Source organism: Ptiloglossa arizonensis, chromosome 3, assembly GCF_051014685.1.
Source record: "Ptiloglossa arizonensis isolate GNS036 chromosome 3, iyPtiAriz1_principal, whole genome shotgun sequence".
Lineage (NCBI taxonomy): Eukaryota > Metazoa > Arthropoda > Insecta > Hymenoptera > Colletidae > Ptiloglossa > Ptiloglossa arizonensis.
In genome coordinates, this window is record NC_135050.1 from 10429992 (window position 1) to 10445706 (window position 15715).

A 15715-nucleotide genomic window follows, 5' to 3' on the forward strand; every position below is an offset into this window, starting at 1 on the left:
TAAACGCCAACAATAAGGTACGCACACGACACACGCGGCTTTCGTTTCGTTCGATATACGAGATACATTAACAATCTTTTGTTACCGAAAGCCTCGAGTACGTTATCGAGTAATTTTCCGTACAATTCGATTGCCAGCAATCCTCTTTTCAAAATTGAAAACACGACCGCGCATTAAACACGAACATCGACCAGATTTATACGCACAGTTCACATATCGAAGATGCTATTTAAATACCGCTGCAATCGTTTATTGTTTTCATCGAACAGTCCTGGAGTAATCCAGACAACAATTCACGATTGATTCCACGATTGTTTCGTTTCAGTTTCGCTCAGGAGCTGGGAACTCGCTCGAGGAACTTGTCAAATTCGTTACGATTTCCTGATAGAAACCGAACTAAAATTACGTTTACGCAAACATTTATATTTCGAGTTGCGCAATGTATCTACGTTTCCGTTCTTGAAAACGTAGGATCGATTTTCGCGTTTCCGAAACACGAGTTACCACAGTAACTCTACGGATACCTATCAGAGTCAGTATTTCGGAATATTCTTTCGCTCGAACTCTTTCTTTCTTGTGCACAATAATTGTTCCCTTTTCCGTACAATTTCGAGCTTCGAGATAACGCTCGACGAAACGCGCGCGTCTTCAAAATCCAAACGCCCTTATTACTCAATCTGACACCTAATAGAGTTCGCGTTCGGTTAAATTTAATCTCGCTCTGTCTGATGCGGGTACCGATATATGTACAAGCATCGTTTGACTGACATCAACATTAACACCGCAACGTTGTACCAGCTGTGCTTCCCACAGTTTACAGAAATCCTTGCGCGCCATTAGCGCCAATAGTGCAAACATATGGACTGTCCTTGGATTTGGTAGGACGAATCATCCCCTCGTGTCGTAAGAACGGAACGTCGAATTACGAAATACGAAAGTGAGTCGATAATTATTCGCGATGAAATTTTATTTTCGTTCCTGTCGACAACACCGCTGTTCAGGGACACCGTCTTATCGTTTTCACAGAAATTCAGCCTCGTTATGCTACATCCATCACCGTTAGATCATCGTTAATCACGGTTGCTCCGCTTTCTGTTCCCATCAAAGAAGATTAACGTTCGATGGTACGATTTTTGTGGTCAGAAAGTGTATCAGGGGCAGCGATTCGTCAAAAACTTTCGACACAATACGGAAACAATGTTTCACCGCAACGAGGTGTCTACGAATGGATTGAAAAAAATTTTAAACCGTTGGTAAAAAATTTCATTTCACTTATGATTCTCTCGGTGCTCTTCTTAGCCTCCAGAACCGGAAACTCGATGCGAAAACAAATCCTTGAGATTGAAAGGAAATGTAAAGAATTCGAACTGAAATCTGACAATAAGGGCGAAATAGAATTTTTTTTGGATTCTCGTACGTAGAGGCATAAATGCTCTTGTCGAAAGAGTTACCACTGGTCCGACGAATAAACATTTATTCGTCCCGGTGATTGACTTTCGAGTCAGGAACATTCGAGTCAAATTGTAAATTAAACACGGCGCGGCTTCTACGGTGAAAGATCGAGGCAGAGCTAAAGAACGGGAATAAAAACAAACCTTGGCTCGCAAATAAAGGTACCACTCGAGAGTTCGTTGCTACTTTCAACAGATGCAGATTCAATTATTGTAATTTGCCTGCCTCTCTTGCACGTGTTGGCACAGTAAACGAAGCTAATTGTATTTGTGGTTATGATAATCAAGACTGGAACCATACAGTTCCAATGTGCTTTGTTCGATAATCAGAGAGCGAATTTACCATTGGCGTTAAGGAAGTGTAAAATGTAATATCCTCTTTAAGAAATGTAATTCACGATAAATTTCCACATCGTCGTTGATGTTATTTCCCGAACTCTTCGAAACAATTTATATATTTTTATAATCGTCTACGCAGAACGAAAAATCTCCGTTGTCCGTTCTCTCTGTCGTACAATCGAGATAATCGGGATCCTACTCCACGAACCAACAAATAAACCGGCTTCCTGATTACAGAATTAATTACCCTTCTGATCGCGTAGAAACTCCCGCGTTGAAAATCGTTTACGAACGATTTAACTAAACCAATAAATTGCATTCGTCGGCGTCCGTATCCTCGTCAATTACTCCCGTTTGTTTCCACGTGACGCAAATCGCTCGGCTAACGATCCGAAATGACGCGCGGCTCAATATTTTACTCTGTCATTTCGATGACACGGCCGATGAGATCGATGTTCGGCCAGTGACACGAGTCAATGATATCCGCAACGGCGGCCAATAAATCTGTCGTTTCGCTCGTCTACGAACAATTGCGGACCGACAATCGGCCACGGTATCGGTTCCCCTGTTATGGATCGTCGGCTCTCGTTTTATCGGCAAAAGAAACTGTCGAAACCAGACTAACGAACGTTCGCGCAATTCGCGAGCTTTGACCGTGATAATTTTAACAAGCGACCTCTTCAATCGACCAACATTGTTAATTAACCGACATTGTCGAACGTTGGGACTTCGATTAATTTCCGTCCAACAAATGCACGAGCTTAATTAGATTACGTTCTCAGGGTCCGTTGTCCCACGACTATCCTCTTTAATTAATAAATTAGAGACCGGTGGATTATAATTTCGAATTGTAAAAATTATTTCGCATTACTCGGCTCGCGAACGATCGATTCCAGTCAAAAGATCCCCGACTCGTTTGTGTTCACACCTTTTCACTGTCGGGTGTTTAGTCCCATTATTCCGAGACGCGTCACTTTGGGTAAGCAGCTTACTTGGCTGCACACAAGGCTAAGTATTTACGCGACGCATCTGTGCATACAACGCTGCCTGATGAGATATACAGGACGCGTCACCGAGAACGATCCCCGCTATTCCCTCGGGAAATATTACCGAACGGAATGGAAATTCTTTTTGACACGTTCGATGTATCACCGGGTCCTTTCCCCGAGACAAACGTGGCCGTTTGAAACGCGATCGATCGCTGTTATCGAGCCATCCTCGATTAACGACAGCGTACCGGAGAGATACGAGAGAACGCCCCCGGATGGAACTCAGATTTAGCGATTAGAATTTTTCCAAACGGTTGTTTCGCCCCCGTGGAAACGCAACTTACGAACGAAACAATTTCAATCGTGTTTTTCACATCGTTCGAGATCGTTCGCAGCCCCGTGCAGTACCCTTGTTACGTTCGCGTCGACTGTTTCGAACACGAGTTTCCACGAAACATTTGTGCACGCGTTGCACACTTTAAGAAGAAATCACTAACGACGAACGTCTCGATATTGTTGATAAATTTTCTTCGCTTCGAACCGAGTAATCGATCCTCGATACGTTCGAACGACAGGAGGGGTGTTCGTTGCTTATTAAAATGGAAACGTTTCGAACGTACGATGCACGCTGGGAAACTGTGCGCAGAGAACACAAGTACGCAACACATCTGTTGTTATCCCAACAGAAGGCGAAACGTTTCAGGTGATAAAGTTGAGCGTTACACCCTGTATACACGGTCCTCTTGCATGCTCCAGGTGCAGCTGAACTATGCGATCGTACGGGCGTAAATGAAACTGCCCCGGGCGGTCGTGTCGCGTTAATAATATTTCGCGGAGACTGGTTAATTACCCCCCGGGGGATCAGGCCGATGGGAAAAATGTACATCGTGGCATGTTAACTGGGGAAATCGGCTTGGATATGCCCGGTGGAGTTTCTTTGCTTGTCGTCCGCGCGACCCTCTTAAACCCCGTTTCTTCGTTGCGTTTCTTGAAAATGTGCCTTGGAAAATAAGCGGTTTAGGGCGGCTGGGAACGAACGAAATTATTTACACAATGCCCCGGCCTTGCACCGGATATTTCGCAGCGATGTACATCAGGACTTTGCCAGCCCCGAACATTTCCAACGAAATGAACTTTTTCTTAAATAAGACTGTACAGTACGCGGAGCGCGAAACGATCGGTGCGATTATGTTACAACGAATAGTATAATATTACGTTTTCCAAAATGGAGAATATATAATTTAATAAAATGTTTGTACACTCTGAAAAAATCGTGTTTCGATTTCACCAAAAAAAAAAAGAACGAAATGACTTTCCGAACAACCTAATAGTGCAGGGACGAGTTTCGCGCGAACGAATCGCGTGAAGTTTCGATCGAGTGAGCGACTGTTTCGGTAAATCGATAACTCATCGAAGCCCAGTGCGAAAGACAAAAGATGAGTTGTAACGTAACCAGCGACCTATACGGACGTGAGTCGACCGGTATCGAGAAAAAGTTAAAAAGAGTTTTCGAGAAAACGCGCGCGCGCGCGCGCGTGTGTGTGTGTGTGTGTGTGTGTGTGTTCCGCGTTGCGAGCGGGTTTGACTTTTCCTTTTGTACGCGTCGTGAGCTTGCGCAGACCCTATATTTCCATCTGTAATCCACAGGGAATATATTATTATAACAGAGGAACGGGCATATTTTCCTATAGATATATATATTTTCCTCTACAATAGTTTGGTCTTATTCTCATCGAAAAGAATCTCGTTAACGAGTCATAAATATTTCCACGAGAATAAAAGCAATGATTTTTCAATTTTATTTTTCATTAACTCCGCGATCTTTCAATGCCAGCCGACGACTTCTTACAAAGTAGGAACCGATTCGTGTCATATTTCACGCTTCATCGGTTCGAAGAGGATCCCACAGTTGGCGGTGATAGCGACTATCGTACAACGAGACAAATCTGGTGATCGTACGAGACATTGCTGTGTAATAAATTCGACGATTGACTTTACAGTGTCGAGGAAAGTGTGCGCAGTTTTATCGATGATCCCCAAACTCTGGAAAAGGTGTTCTCGAAAGGAGATCGGTAACGTTTTTACCAATGGAAAACGGTTCTTTGGATGAAGAGAATACATTTGTTTAGTAACCAGGGCTTACGGAGATAATCGCAATAAGCGGATAACTCCGTCGGATAAAGTGTACGTAAATTCTCGACGGAACAGGTGTTACGAAATGTATTCCATGCTTCGGATGTAAAGGAAGGATCCCCGACAGACGCGAACAGGACTGCCATCTTTCGCGCGAGCAATGTTCGATTTTGGACGATGAAGGAGAAGGGAGAGAACGTAATAATTGGTACACGCGTTTCTTTTTTAAGTCGACGCGTTAGTGTACAAATAACAACGAAAGAAAATTATTCGATTTCAATTCCTCGAGATTTCTTGGTCTCGTTCTTTGGTATTTTTATTCCACAACTCGACAATTTTATTCTTAAATATCGTTTCGCGACTTCGGTCGAAATACCTTTTAGCTTCGTCGATGGTTCGCGAGTGTCTCTATTGGCGTGTTTGGTAACCGCAGAACTGTACCGTCATATTTTAGAGAGGAAGAACTTTTACATTTTAATCAGCGCGCGTAATTTGGGTCTTTGTCACGAGCAATCCAATTTGCAAACTCAGCTTTTGTAGTTACTCTTCGTTGAAAGTACAATTACGCAACTGTATTTTTTTAAGAGCCAGTTCGGTACTGTCGGCACGTGAACTCGGAGGTTCCATTTCTCTCGTTCATTTTACAGTTCGAATAGTTTTCGATACGCACTAAGTTCGATTCTCCCGGAAACAATGATAAATTATACCTACCTACAACTCGAACTACGTATGTACGATTGTGACTGTAATTATTACAATTAGAGTGATGCGACTGCGGTAACACTCGTTCGACGGTAATATCGTTGCCGCGATTATATTACCGAGAGATTTACGATTGTGCCTCGAGGCATAGAATTTTGATTCACGTGGCACATTAATGGCCCGAATCCTCGCGCGTCTCGACAATCGTACACATCTTCGAATATACCATCTTCGATGTATAATTGTTTCTTTCGCTAAGTATTATTTTACGTTGAAAATCGAGTTCGTTCGTCCCGAGGAACGAACTTTTATATTTCGTTGGAAAAACGATGAAAGATGGAGGCAAGAATCTGACATTTTGGTAGGCTGGTCCGAGTTAGGTCGAACGATCGATTTTAGAGGGAAAAATCCGGCCAGCTCGAAATCCAGCCGATCGGCAGCCCTGGACGTGGGTCGAGTAAACCCATTTTTATTTTAAACAGTGCTCGATGGTAGACGGAGCTTCGTCCATCGTGGACGAAGAAAACGAATCGGGCGATCGCTGTGTTGGACAAGGATTGAAATCCGAATCTTATTTGCCCGATGGCCGTTGCAGCCAATTGAGCTATCTGTCGATAGGTTGCTCCACCTTAAGCCTAATATTCCAAACGGCTATCGCACACTGCAACTGCTGATCACACACGCGTCGATACGTTGTATCGTCCAAATCTGGATCCACTAAATCGAATATATTCCTGTTACCGCCTTCGTACACCTGTATACACTGCGCGAGAGAAGGTTATCGATAAAATCCCTCCACATTGATTTCGGCTTCCACGCCGATCTAGAAACTATTCGACGTGCGATTACAACATAATTTCAAGTACACGACTATCGTGCCCGAAACGGAGGATCGTTAGTTCATTTTCCTTTGTTGCGAATGCGGTGAAAATTTCACAATAATCGAAAATGTTCCCATCGAACTTTAAAAGCATTTCTGGCAAATAAAGGTTGTACAATGTGCCGTGTAACAATGAACGCGACTTGGACGAAGCTTCGTTAAAATTGTTACGTCATCAAGATGTGAAAAATTGGTAAAACAGCGGATCGACCTAATTCGGTAACTCGCTTTTGAAATACCGCATTCGGTGTCCATTGAGCATCATTTCGTACAATTTTATGCCAATTGTCGAGCATCGAAACATTAATTGGAAATAAACAAATATACGGATCCAATAGTACGTTCTTTCGATCGTAGTAAGTTTGTTACAATTTCCATTGTGTTTTGTTTACGATGACTTGTTTTGTCGTAGTTCCGTGTACTTCGTTCAATTCGTCGATAACGAGAACGTAGAAATACGCGACCACTTTGATCACCTATCTGAAAGAGAGGATCGTTAATTTTATGGTTTTATACGGTCTTTTGTTATAATCGTGATAAACGTTGAACTCGTCTCGGCAAGATGTACGACGTCACGGACAAAAGGAGAGCAATATCCTATTTAAGGGAAAAGTAGGGTAAAGGCGTTCAAGAAATTTTCTTTATACCTTAATCGAATAAAAACAGTGTTTATATCGTGTAACGTTCCGTTCGACAAGAGAGGATAAAAAGTTGCTTAAACGACGGGGATAAAAGGACACTTTTCGCTGCATTATCGGTCCCCTTGATGCAACTTTTATGAAACTCATTATTGCAAGAAATAATAGGAAAAATGTATGCAGCACAGTTACTATTGGAGACACTCGGAATACCGAAAACAACGATTCACTTTAATCGGGTAATCGAATTTCCACGTTAATTCGTTTGTACGACTGTCGAGGCGCATCGAAGTATTTTCGGTAAAATTCATCGGTTCTTCGCTCCGCTAACACCGCAAAGAGCTTAATTAGATATACAGCAAGTGTTCGAGTGATGTACGTGCAGTGCCCGTACTTGTCTTTGTATTTGGAGAAGCGATTTGTAATTGCTGTTGGTGCGCAGTAAATCGGTGTAACCGATGTGGCTTCCGAGAAGATTAACGATACGATAATCGTTTCGTTACAGGATTGTTAAAAGTATAATTCCCAAAGAAACGTAAATTGATAATACAGCTTCCGAGCGATATCGAGAAGAAGAAATGTACGATGAATTTAGCGCAGAAGGAAAAGTGCATTTTTACTCGTCGACTTTTTCGAAGAAAACAACCGAGACACTGATGGTTAAATTAGTTCTTCGGAGTGATAAAATAACCCATGATTGTAATTTCTGACGAGTAACGAGTAGAGACACTCGGTTAACAGGCTACACGAGATTAAATTTCAATTAGTTCGCTTTAATTACACCTCGCCCGTTTCACCTTACGTATTTCTTGTTTCAGTTGGTTACATACTCTATGCTTTTTGTTTCGTACTCTTACATTGGCTCAATAAAGACACGGTGAAGAATAAATGAACAAGAATGTTCGAAAATATGTTCGATAGATTTTGCCTCGTTTCGCGACACCAGGGAGTATACATTCCAATCGAAAACGAAGTTATTAATTTACAAAGTTAGAATGTACGATCGTTCGACAAATTATGAACAGTACTGCGTGTATTGTGTAAGGTGAATCGTGCAACGTGATCACTCTAAATTACGCTATTGTCGGTGGACCGATCGAAATTTATCGTGTATGGCACAACATGGCTCAAAGAGGCCTTTGGAACGACTATAATACACTTTTTATCGGTTCTTTTCTTTCCGAAGTGTTCAAGGTCACTTTTAATTTTTTACGAATAAATATACAATTTTCTTACGTCCCTCCTTTAGCGGATGTTACGACGATATTTTTTCTCCGTATGCTCTGCAGAAACGGGAAAAAATCTCTCAGCTGAAAGAGTTTTGTACGATCTTAGTACTTAGAAGATCAACTACAATCGTATTGTAAAATTTACAAATATGCTCCGAAAATTTAGCTATAAATGTATGTCACAGAAAAAACTAGCGTAGTCATTTAATTGTCGTTTATGCATTACCGTTAATGGGCCCCACATTGAACATCATTTTGACTAAGGTAAAAAATATTTGTTGCATTGTTTCTTCGATTCGGTTGGAGAACAAATAAAATTAAAGAATTCATCTATAAAGACAGAAGGTAACGTTACAAAATTTTGCCAACGAAGCAACTGATAAGAAGTGTACAATAACTATTTTGAAGGTTTCTTTAAACCATGACGTGCTACGTAAATCAAATTTCGATCGATCCACTGTCAACAGAACGATCTAAGGTGATTGCATTGCCTGGTTTACTCTGTATAGATGCATTTCTAAATACATACCGTCGTAAGAAGAGTAAACGATCAAGATGTCCGCTAACGTGGGGATGGTGAACACTTCTACGCTATCCGTCTGATGCCCCATTGTCACTCCATCGTCAACGCTTGTTCCACGGCAGGCCTGCGAAAACAAAAACGCATACGTAACTCTGCAACCAAGTTGCAACGATGCAGTATTCTCAATATTAAGACCACGCGACTAGGTTTACTCTGTGTCGATGAGAACCCTGTCGTTTTTGAGATCGTTGTTAAAGCACTTGAAATTTGTCCATACAAAGTGGTCCCCAATTCGTGGTACATAGTATATATATATATATAAATTTCACTATAAACGCGCTTTAATACAGGTAGCAGATGATGCACGTGCATGTGACATCGTTAAATTTTGCACTCTTCTGTTTTAATTCTTGGCACACTAAGACGGGATGGTCAATGATCTTTACCAAGAAAAATCTTTAAAAGGCCCCATAGTTTTTCTATTTTTATATCAATTACACTGATAGTACTTTTGTTTTAACATCGATCCTATTAATCGTGACAAACCTATCGAAACCACCTTTGTGACCCACCTGTTTCGCAACGACTCAAACACTTGTTTACGGTTAGTAATGAAACACAGAAAAATTGCAAGCTACGTATTTCCAACAGTTATGAAATAACACAGAAAAAACATATACCGAGTTTCATCGTCTTGGTACGATAAGGGTTAAAATAAATTGATGAAACGCTATTAGTAGTTCAATTTCACCTCAGAGTCGTCGTAACAGACGACTCGCGAATCAGAGTATTCGAGAATAAGTTTGCAACTTCTTATTTTATTTCGTGATTATAGACACTCGAGCTGTGTTTACGTTAGAGCGACGAAATCCGAGTTCGACGTTTGGTTTTCGCTCAACGACATTAGCAAAGACAGCAAATAACGATGATCATGTGGTTCGTTTATTTACGTTTAGTAGAAATTGAGTGACGAAAGTCGCTCGGTTAGAATCCTTCGGGCAATTGAGCAAAGTGTCGCGAACGCCTCTAAACTCGCTGGAAATGCTCCGACACTAATGCGTTAGGTGTGCAGGAAACACCTTAAACGACTGTAATGGAATTCGTAAAGCCACTCGTTAATTAGATGCACGCGTACTCGGTTGATTTTCAAATGCACTTTTCTCGAAAACGATGCATCCGATGCAATTTTCTTGTTCTCGATTTTCGTCTTACCTCGTCCCGTAAAATCTACCTGACCTCAATTGTACCTCGAATTACGAATCGCGCTACATTTATATCAGGCGAACATCAAACTTCTGTAGCAGAATCACTAATGACAATTAGATGCGCGCATACTGGATCGATTTTCACATGCATTTTTCTCGAAAACGAAGCTTTCGATGCAATTTCGTTATTGTACTATTCGAGCCATAAACTCTCCCTGACCCCGTTTCTACCTCCTTTGGCCCACAGTGTGTACGTACATTGATTGAAACGAGTGAAGTAACCAAGAAACATATTCGCTGATACGAGATTAAACGAGCGAAGTAACTAAGAAACATATTCGTTCGACAACAAAACAAGTTTTATCGAAAAAAATATTCTTCTCAATCTGGATGCGAGAGTTCGTTTTAATATTTACAAGAACCTTCTTCTTACGATCCACTTCGTTAAGAGAAATAGATTTTTCGTTTTTGTTTTACACATTGGATCGAATAAATGGACGTACAGTCCTTTGATTCTTTTATTATAAGAAGTCGTAAAACGTTTTACAATTTCTACGTTTTTTGAATAGTTTAAAATCGCGCGAACTCGTCGTCTCGTGAATTTTCAGTTATTTTATTACTGCCGTGATTTGTTTCGTTGTAAATTCTTGCCGCAATCGAATATCGTTTTCGTTTCTACGGAACCGGCGGACATAAATCCAGAGAAACAAAGGTCCGATACCTCGAATATATTGCCGCGACGGATATTATTTATATAAACTTGCCCGTCGAATTTCATTGCCAATCCATCTCCGCGTCGGTTAATAAATTTCGCGGATTTATATCGCCCTATCCGCAACGCGGATTTTATGCAACAGATTACTTTTAGTCTCGTGCAGTTTCTCGGGCACGGTACCTGTCGATCTTTCACTCGTTTTATTTTACAATCACCCAACTGCCATTTTCTCGGCAAGAAAAGTGCCGCTCCTTTTGTATTCCGTTCAAAGTGCGACATTATCGCGGAAATCATGTCGAGAGAATTCAAGATGGCACACAGTGGTATACAAATACCGAAAAGTATTTTTGACAACTTAATTTTCTACCAATCGGTGCTTTATAATTTTTCCTGGCTATTGAACAGAAATCTGTGAAGCCAAAAAGAACATTGAACACGGATCGATAATACGAGGAAAAAAACGTGATTTCTCAAAATATGCAAAGAAATTGTAACTTTTTCTTACGCATTAGGAAAGTCGAATAAATGTTCGAAATTTTGCAAAAACTGTTTTACTTGAAACACACTGGCTGATAAATTCAGGAACACGTAATTATTTTGTTATTTTGTTGTACTCTCGAGGTAACGACAAAAATCTTCTACGTCTAGATATTATAATATTTTCTATGTACCGTAATGTATAATCTTTTGCTTACCATCGGACGAAGAATCGATATTAATTTCATTTTTAAATATCGTTGTGTATTTATGAAAAATACGTTTGCTTATGCAAACATCTCGTTTTCATTCTCTAACCAAATCGATCAGCAATACATGACTTCCGAATTCTCATATTTTGAATTTTTGAACAATGAAAAAAGTTATCTCACGATTGAAATCGCATATATTTATCTCTGACATTTTCACTTTATGCAGTCTGAACGTATTCTTGGATTCTTCGATAATCAAAAAAGTGAAATTACAAATGACGTAGGGATTTCAGGTCGAAAATAAATAATACACGTTTTATTCGATATTGCGTACGCACTGTAGGCCAAACGGGGCACAAATAGGGTCAGGAAGATTCCGTAGCTCGAAATAAAATGGAAAAATAGAATAACGAAATTGCATCGAAGGCTACGTTGTCGAGAAGAATGCATTTGAAGATCGATCTTGTACGCGTGCAGCTAACTGGTAACTGGGGTTACTGACTACACTATACGCATTTAAAAGGTCATTTGCACAAATAAAAATGCACAATATATAATACATTGATATTGAGGAGTGCCTGAAATTGTGTACTGTACAAAAACCATTATAGTACTCGTTTAAAGTGTCATTCATACACTTTTCCGACGTTTCAATCGGGAGAAACAATTCCCTATCTTCCTTCGAACACGGTTCAGATTTTTTGTCGACTTTCATTCCGAGGTCAGATATCAAACAATTTGAGGTGAGCAGAAGCCTATTTATGGATAAACTAATTACGTAACGCTCAACAGTGCCCCCAGCCATGCGATTCCGAAACAATGCCCGCAGCAAAACAATTTACCCCTCCAACTTTCCCAATAGCAGCTAGTAGCAGTCAATTCTTCTCCCGCGATAAATTCGAGGCTCTACTTCTTCCAAGAGCAACAAAAAGATCCCTGCATTGTACAGCATTCGTTTTAAAATGAGAATGATATATATTCAACAAGGTATAACTAAAAAGTGTTCAGTGATATCGAAATGTGATTAGACGAAATTCGAATATGTATATCTGACTTATTTAATTCCAGCGTCTGCGATTTCGTGTAAAAAAATAACGAAACTACGATGATTTTACAGTTCTTGTACAATCGAAGATTGTCTAATTACGCGAGACATTGATAATTGTAGAACGTTGCACTTGAAGTCGGCAAAAGAAGCGAAAATGAAAATCACGTGTCGTTCGTGATCGCTAGTAGTTTTCTATTCGATTCGACGGAGTTGATTAACGGTATAAAATCTTTCGACAAAGGAGATACTTTTTTCAAAAGGATATTTTTCCGCTTTTGGCATTCGAATGCATCGCTGTGCGGCGGTAAGAAGCGATAACTTTAAGAAAAAAACCGGGAAAAACTGAAGAGGCAGCGGTATCCCAGGACACGAATTCGGCAGAGAGGAATAAAGAACGATCCTGGTCTCTCGTGCTGTGAGATTCGCGAACAAAGCCTTGGTATTTCTGTTTCGCGTGGTTGTTATTCGATGAAACGCGCACCGTTGTCTAGATGAGATTTATGCGTTTTTTTTACTCGGAATTAAAGTACAGAGGGGATCATTACAATGGGGGATCTCGAATTATTATTTCTACGTAGGAATGTATTTCAGAATCGAGATACTGGAATTGTCGAATGGTTGAAATTAATTTAACGGGGGTGTGCAGTATTACGAAATTTTTCGCTTAAAATAATTAAAGACTTTTGCAGTTTGGAAATAAATCATCGGCGATTCGGGAAATATTTATTGAATACCGTTGGACCGTTGCTGAAACATTTTTATCATTACGAGATATCGTTTATTCGATATCGTGATATTGCCATTGGAAATAATAAACCGATGGTTTTTGTCTCCGTCGTTTACTCGTTGACATGTTTTCGAGAAAAGTAATTATTGCGTAGATTTTCCACAGCAAGTATAATTATACAGTTTATTCGACAAATAAATCGAACGTTTCGTTCGTATTATTACGGCTTCTTTGTGAGTTTAATTTAAGGTTCGAGTATCGCGTGTTTCGATAAAAGAGCGCATTCTGATATTAGCTAGCGTATAATGGAGTGTAGTTTCGAAGTGGTAGCTTTCGAATTGTAAAAATTATAGCAGCATGGCTGCAATCGTTGTACCTTCAATTAAAGCCTTTGAATCCCGTTCTGGCCGAGCCGGATAATTAAACGTTACAAACGTTTTAGACTGCATTTCTAGTTTCCAAGTAGTTGAAGTGTTTCGTTTCAGCCCCGGCCGATAGAGTGGAATCAAAATCATACGAATTTGTTCGAGACGTTTCATCGAGTTAGTTGAAACGGGTATTTGAAACTACTATGCGCATCATTGTTGCAAATTATCCTCGAGCCGATATTACTCGATGGATGAAGCGCAAACAAATTGAATCTCCAGAGTTGAAATTTATTATGTGTTCCACGGAAATGTGAAACGCTGTAAATACAATCAAATGATCCGTAACTTTGGGGCAACTCGCCTATTTGGACCAAATATTCGTTACCAAGAACCGATACTATTTAACCGAGTAAAGTGTACATTGTGCCTATTAATCGATCGAAGCCATTGATTACCCCAACAGTCGTGTACAAATAATTTTATCCTTTCTATCGATTCTGATTATTTTTATAATTTTCATACCGATACGTACCGGTAAAGCTACACCGAAACCGATATACGAGTATAACCGAAATAAAGAAATAAAATATCGGTATTTTTCGGTATTCCAATGATAATTGTAATATCGTGTTCGTTTCCAGCCCTGAATTCCAATAATTTTATAAACCACGCATAACTAAGTAGGATCAATAATTGGAAATATTCAGAGAAATCTGACGAAATTAATGAAAAATAAAAAACAACAATCATTTCTATCGCAGTATAATTTTTCCAAGAGTTTCAGTATAATGGCAACATCTAAAGTTCTAAGTCGTTATTTTGAAAAATTGTACCGCTAAATGTGTCGGTGTGACGTAATTTTTGTATTTCGGTTCGCACAAAGATTACAAAGGTACAACGGAAAAATATCGATACATTATCGGTATTTTGTACAAGTCCCTTTTTCGAATAGTATCGGATCGGTAGAAATTTACCAACTCTGCGGATAAATTATTGGCTCGTTCGGCAAGTCATTTCGTTTTTTTTCGGTGGAAACGAAACACGATTTTTTTACAATGTATAAACATTTTACGAAATTATATATTCTCCATTTTGGAGAACGAAATGACTTTACGAACGACCCAATAGTTTCATCCAGGTGTTTTTACATTTTATTTCTTTTTTCCGTTGCACCGGTCCGTGTTCCGTTATACTGGTTCGCGTGTATCCCACTTTCAACGATCTTCATTCCGTATGTTTATCACATATGTACGTTACCGTGTCGTCGCGAAACTTTTCGTGAGTGAACGTCGCCACGCGGCGCGTTTCCAACGTAGCATGTACTTAAGAGCCCGCTAAACGAGTTGAGAAGTAACCTCGTCGACTATAAAACTCTTTCATGTCCCTTTGAACCGTTGTACGGATAATTAACTATGTCGTCTTTTCCACTTCCGTTTGCGCGCCGGCTCTCCACTTTTCACGAAGAACCGGAAAACCAGCGCGTTAGTGGCTCTTCCCTGTTCGCGAGAACGAGTTTGTTCCCTCGATTCCCGTGTCCCTGTTGTTGACGGACTCGTAACCCTTTGTGGTCGTGATTAATTCCTCGCGCGAGGCAACCAACCTCTTTTGAGAAAAATCATCGTAAATTTCACGATTCGTCGTTAACCATCGCGGTGTTTATAATCAACGTTGTCGCGGTTACATCGACCTCTGTTCGTTTCAGCAACGAGCCGACGCGACTCGAGTTCTCGCGAACGCGATTTCGAATCTACGAAACATATTCGAAACGTCGAATGTTCATTTATCGCGGACAGAATGAACGCACGAATTACGAAGCCGCATTATTCATGAGGGTATTATTAATTAATTACGCGTACTTGTGAACGCTCGTGCAACGTTCTATGGAATCCGAGCGTATTTGCTCGTTATACGACAAGTTTGTTCGAAACAAATACGATACCGGTCCCGGTTCTGTTTACAATCGTTCGAAGGTTTATCGTTTCCTCCTCTGTATGTAATTTCATCGATACAACGACGACCGGACAACAATCGGAAACATCGTGACACAAGCATTCGTTCGAAGAAATTTCCCCGATAGTG

At 40.3% G+C, this 15715-nt stretch overlaps 2 protein-coding genes across 2 annotated transcripts in view; one reads left to right on the forward strand and one right to left on the reverse strand.

The window, feature by feature from the left end:
* LOC143144910 (alkaline phosphatase) overlaps positions 1–15715 on the forward strand; it is a 422761-nt gene that overhangs the window by 227115 nt on the left and 179931 nt on the right. The gene's annotated exons all lie outside the window — the stretch shown is intronic.
* The window catches only part of LOC143144531 (caspase-1-like), a 79497-nt gene that overhangs the window by 12559 nt on the left and 51223 nt on the right, over positions 1–15715 (reverse strand). Inside the window, exon 4 of the mRNA XM_076307035.1 lies at positions 8891–9008. Coding sequence (XP_076163150.1) covers positions 8891–9008 — 118 coding nt within the window. The remainder of the gene's footprint in view (positions 1–8890; positions 9009–15715) is intronic.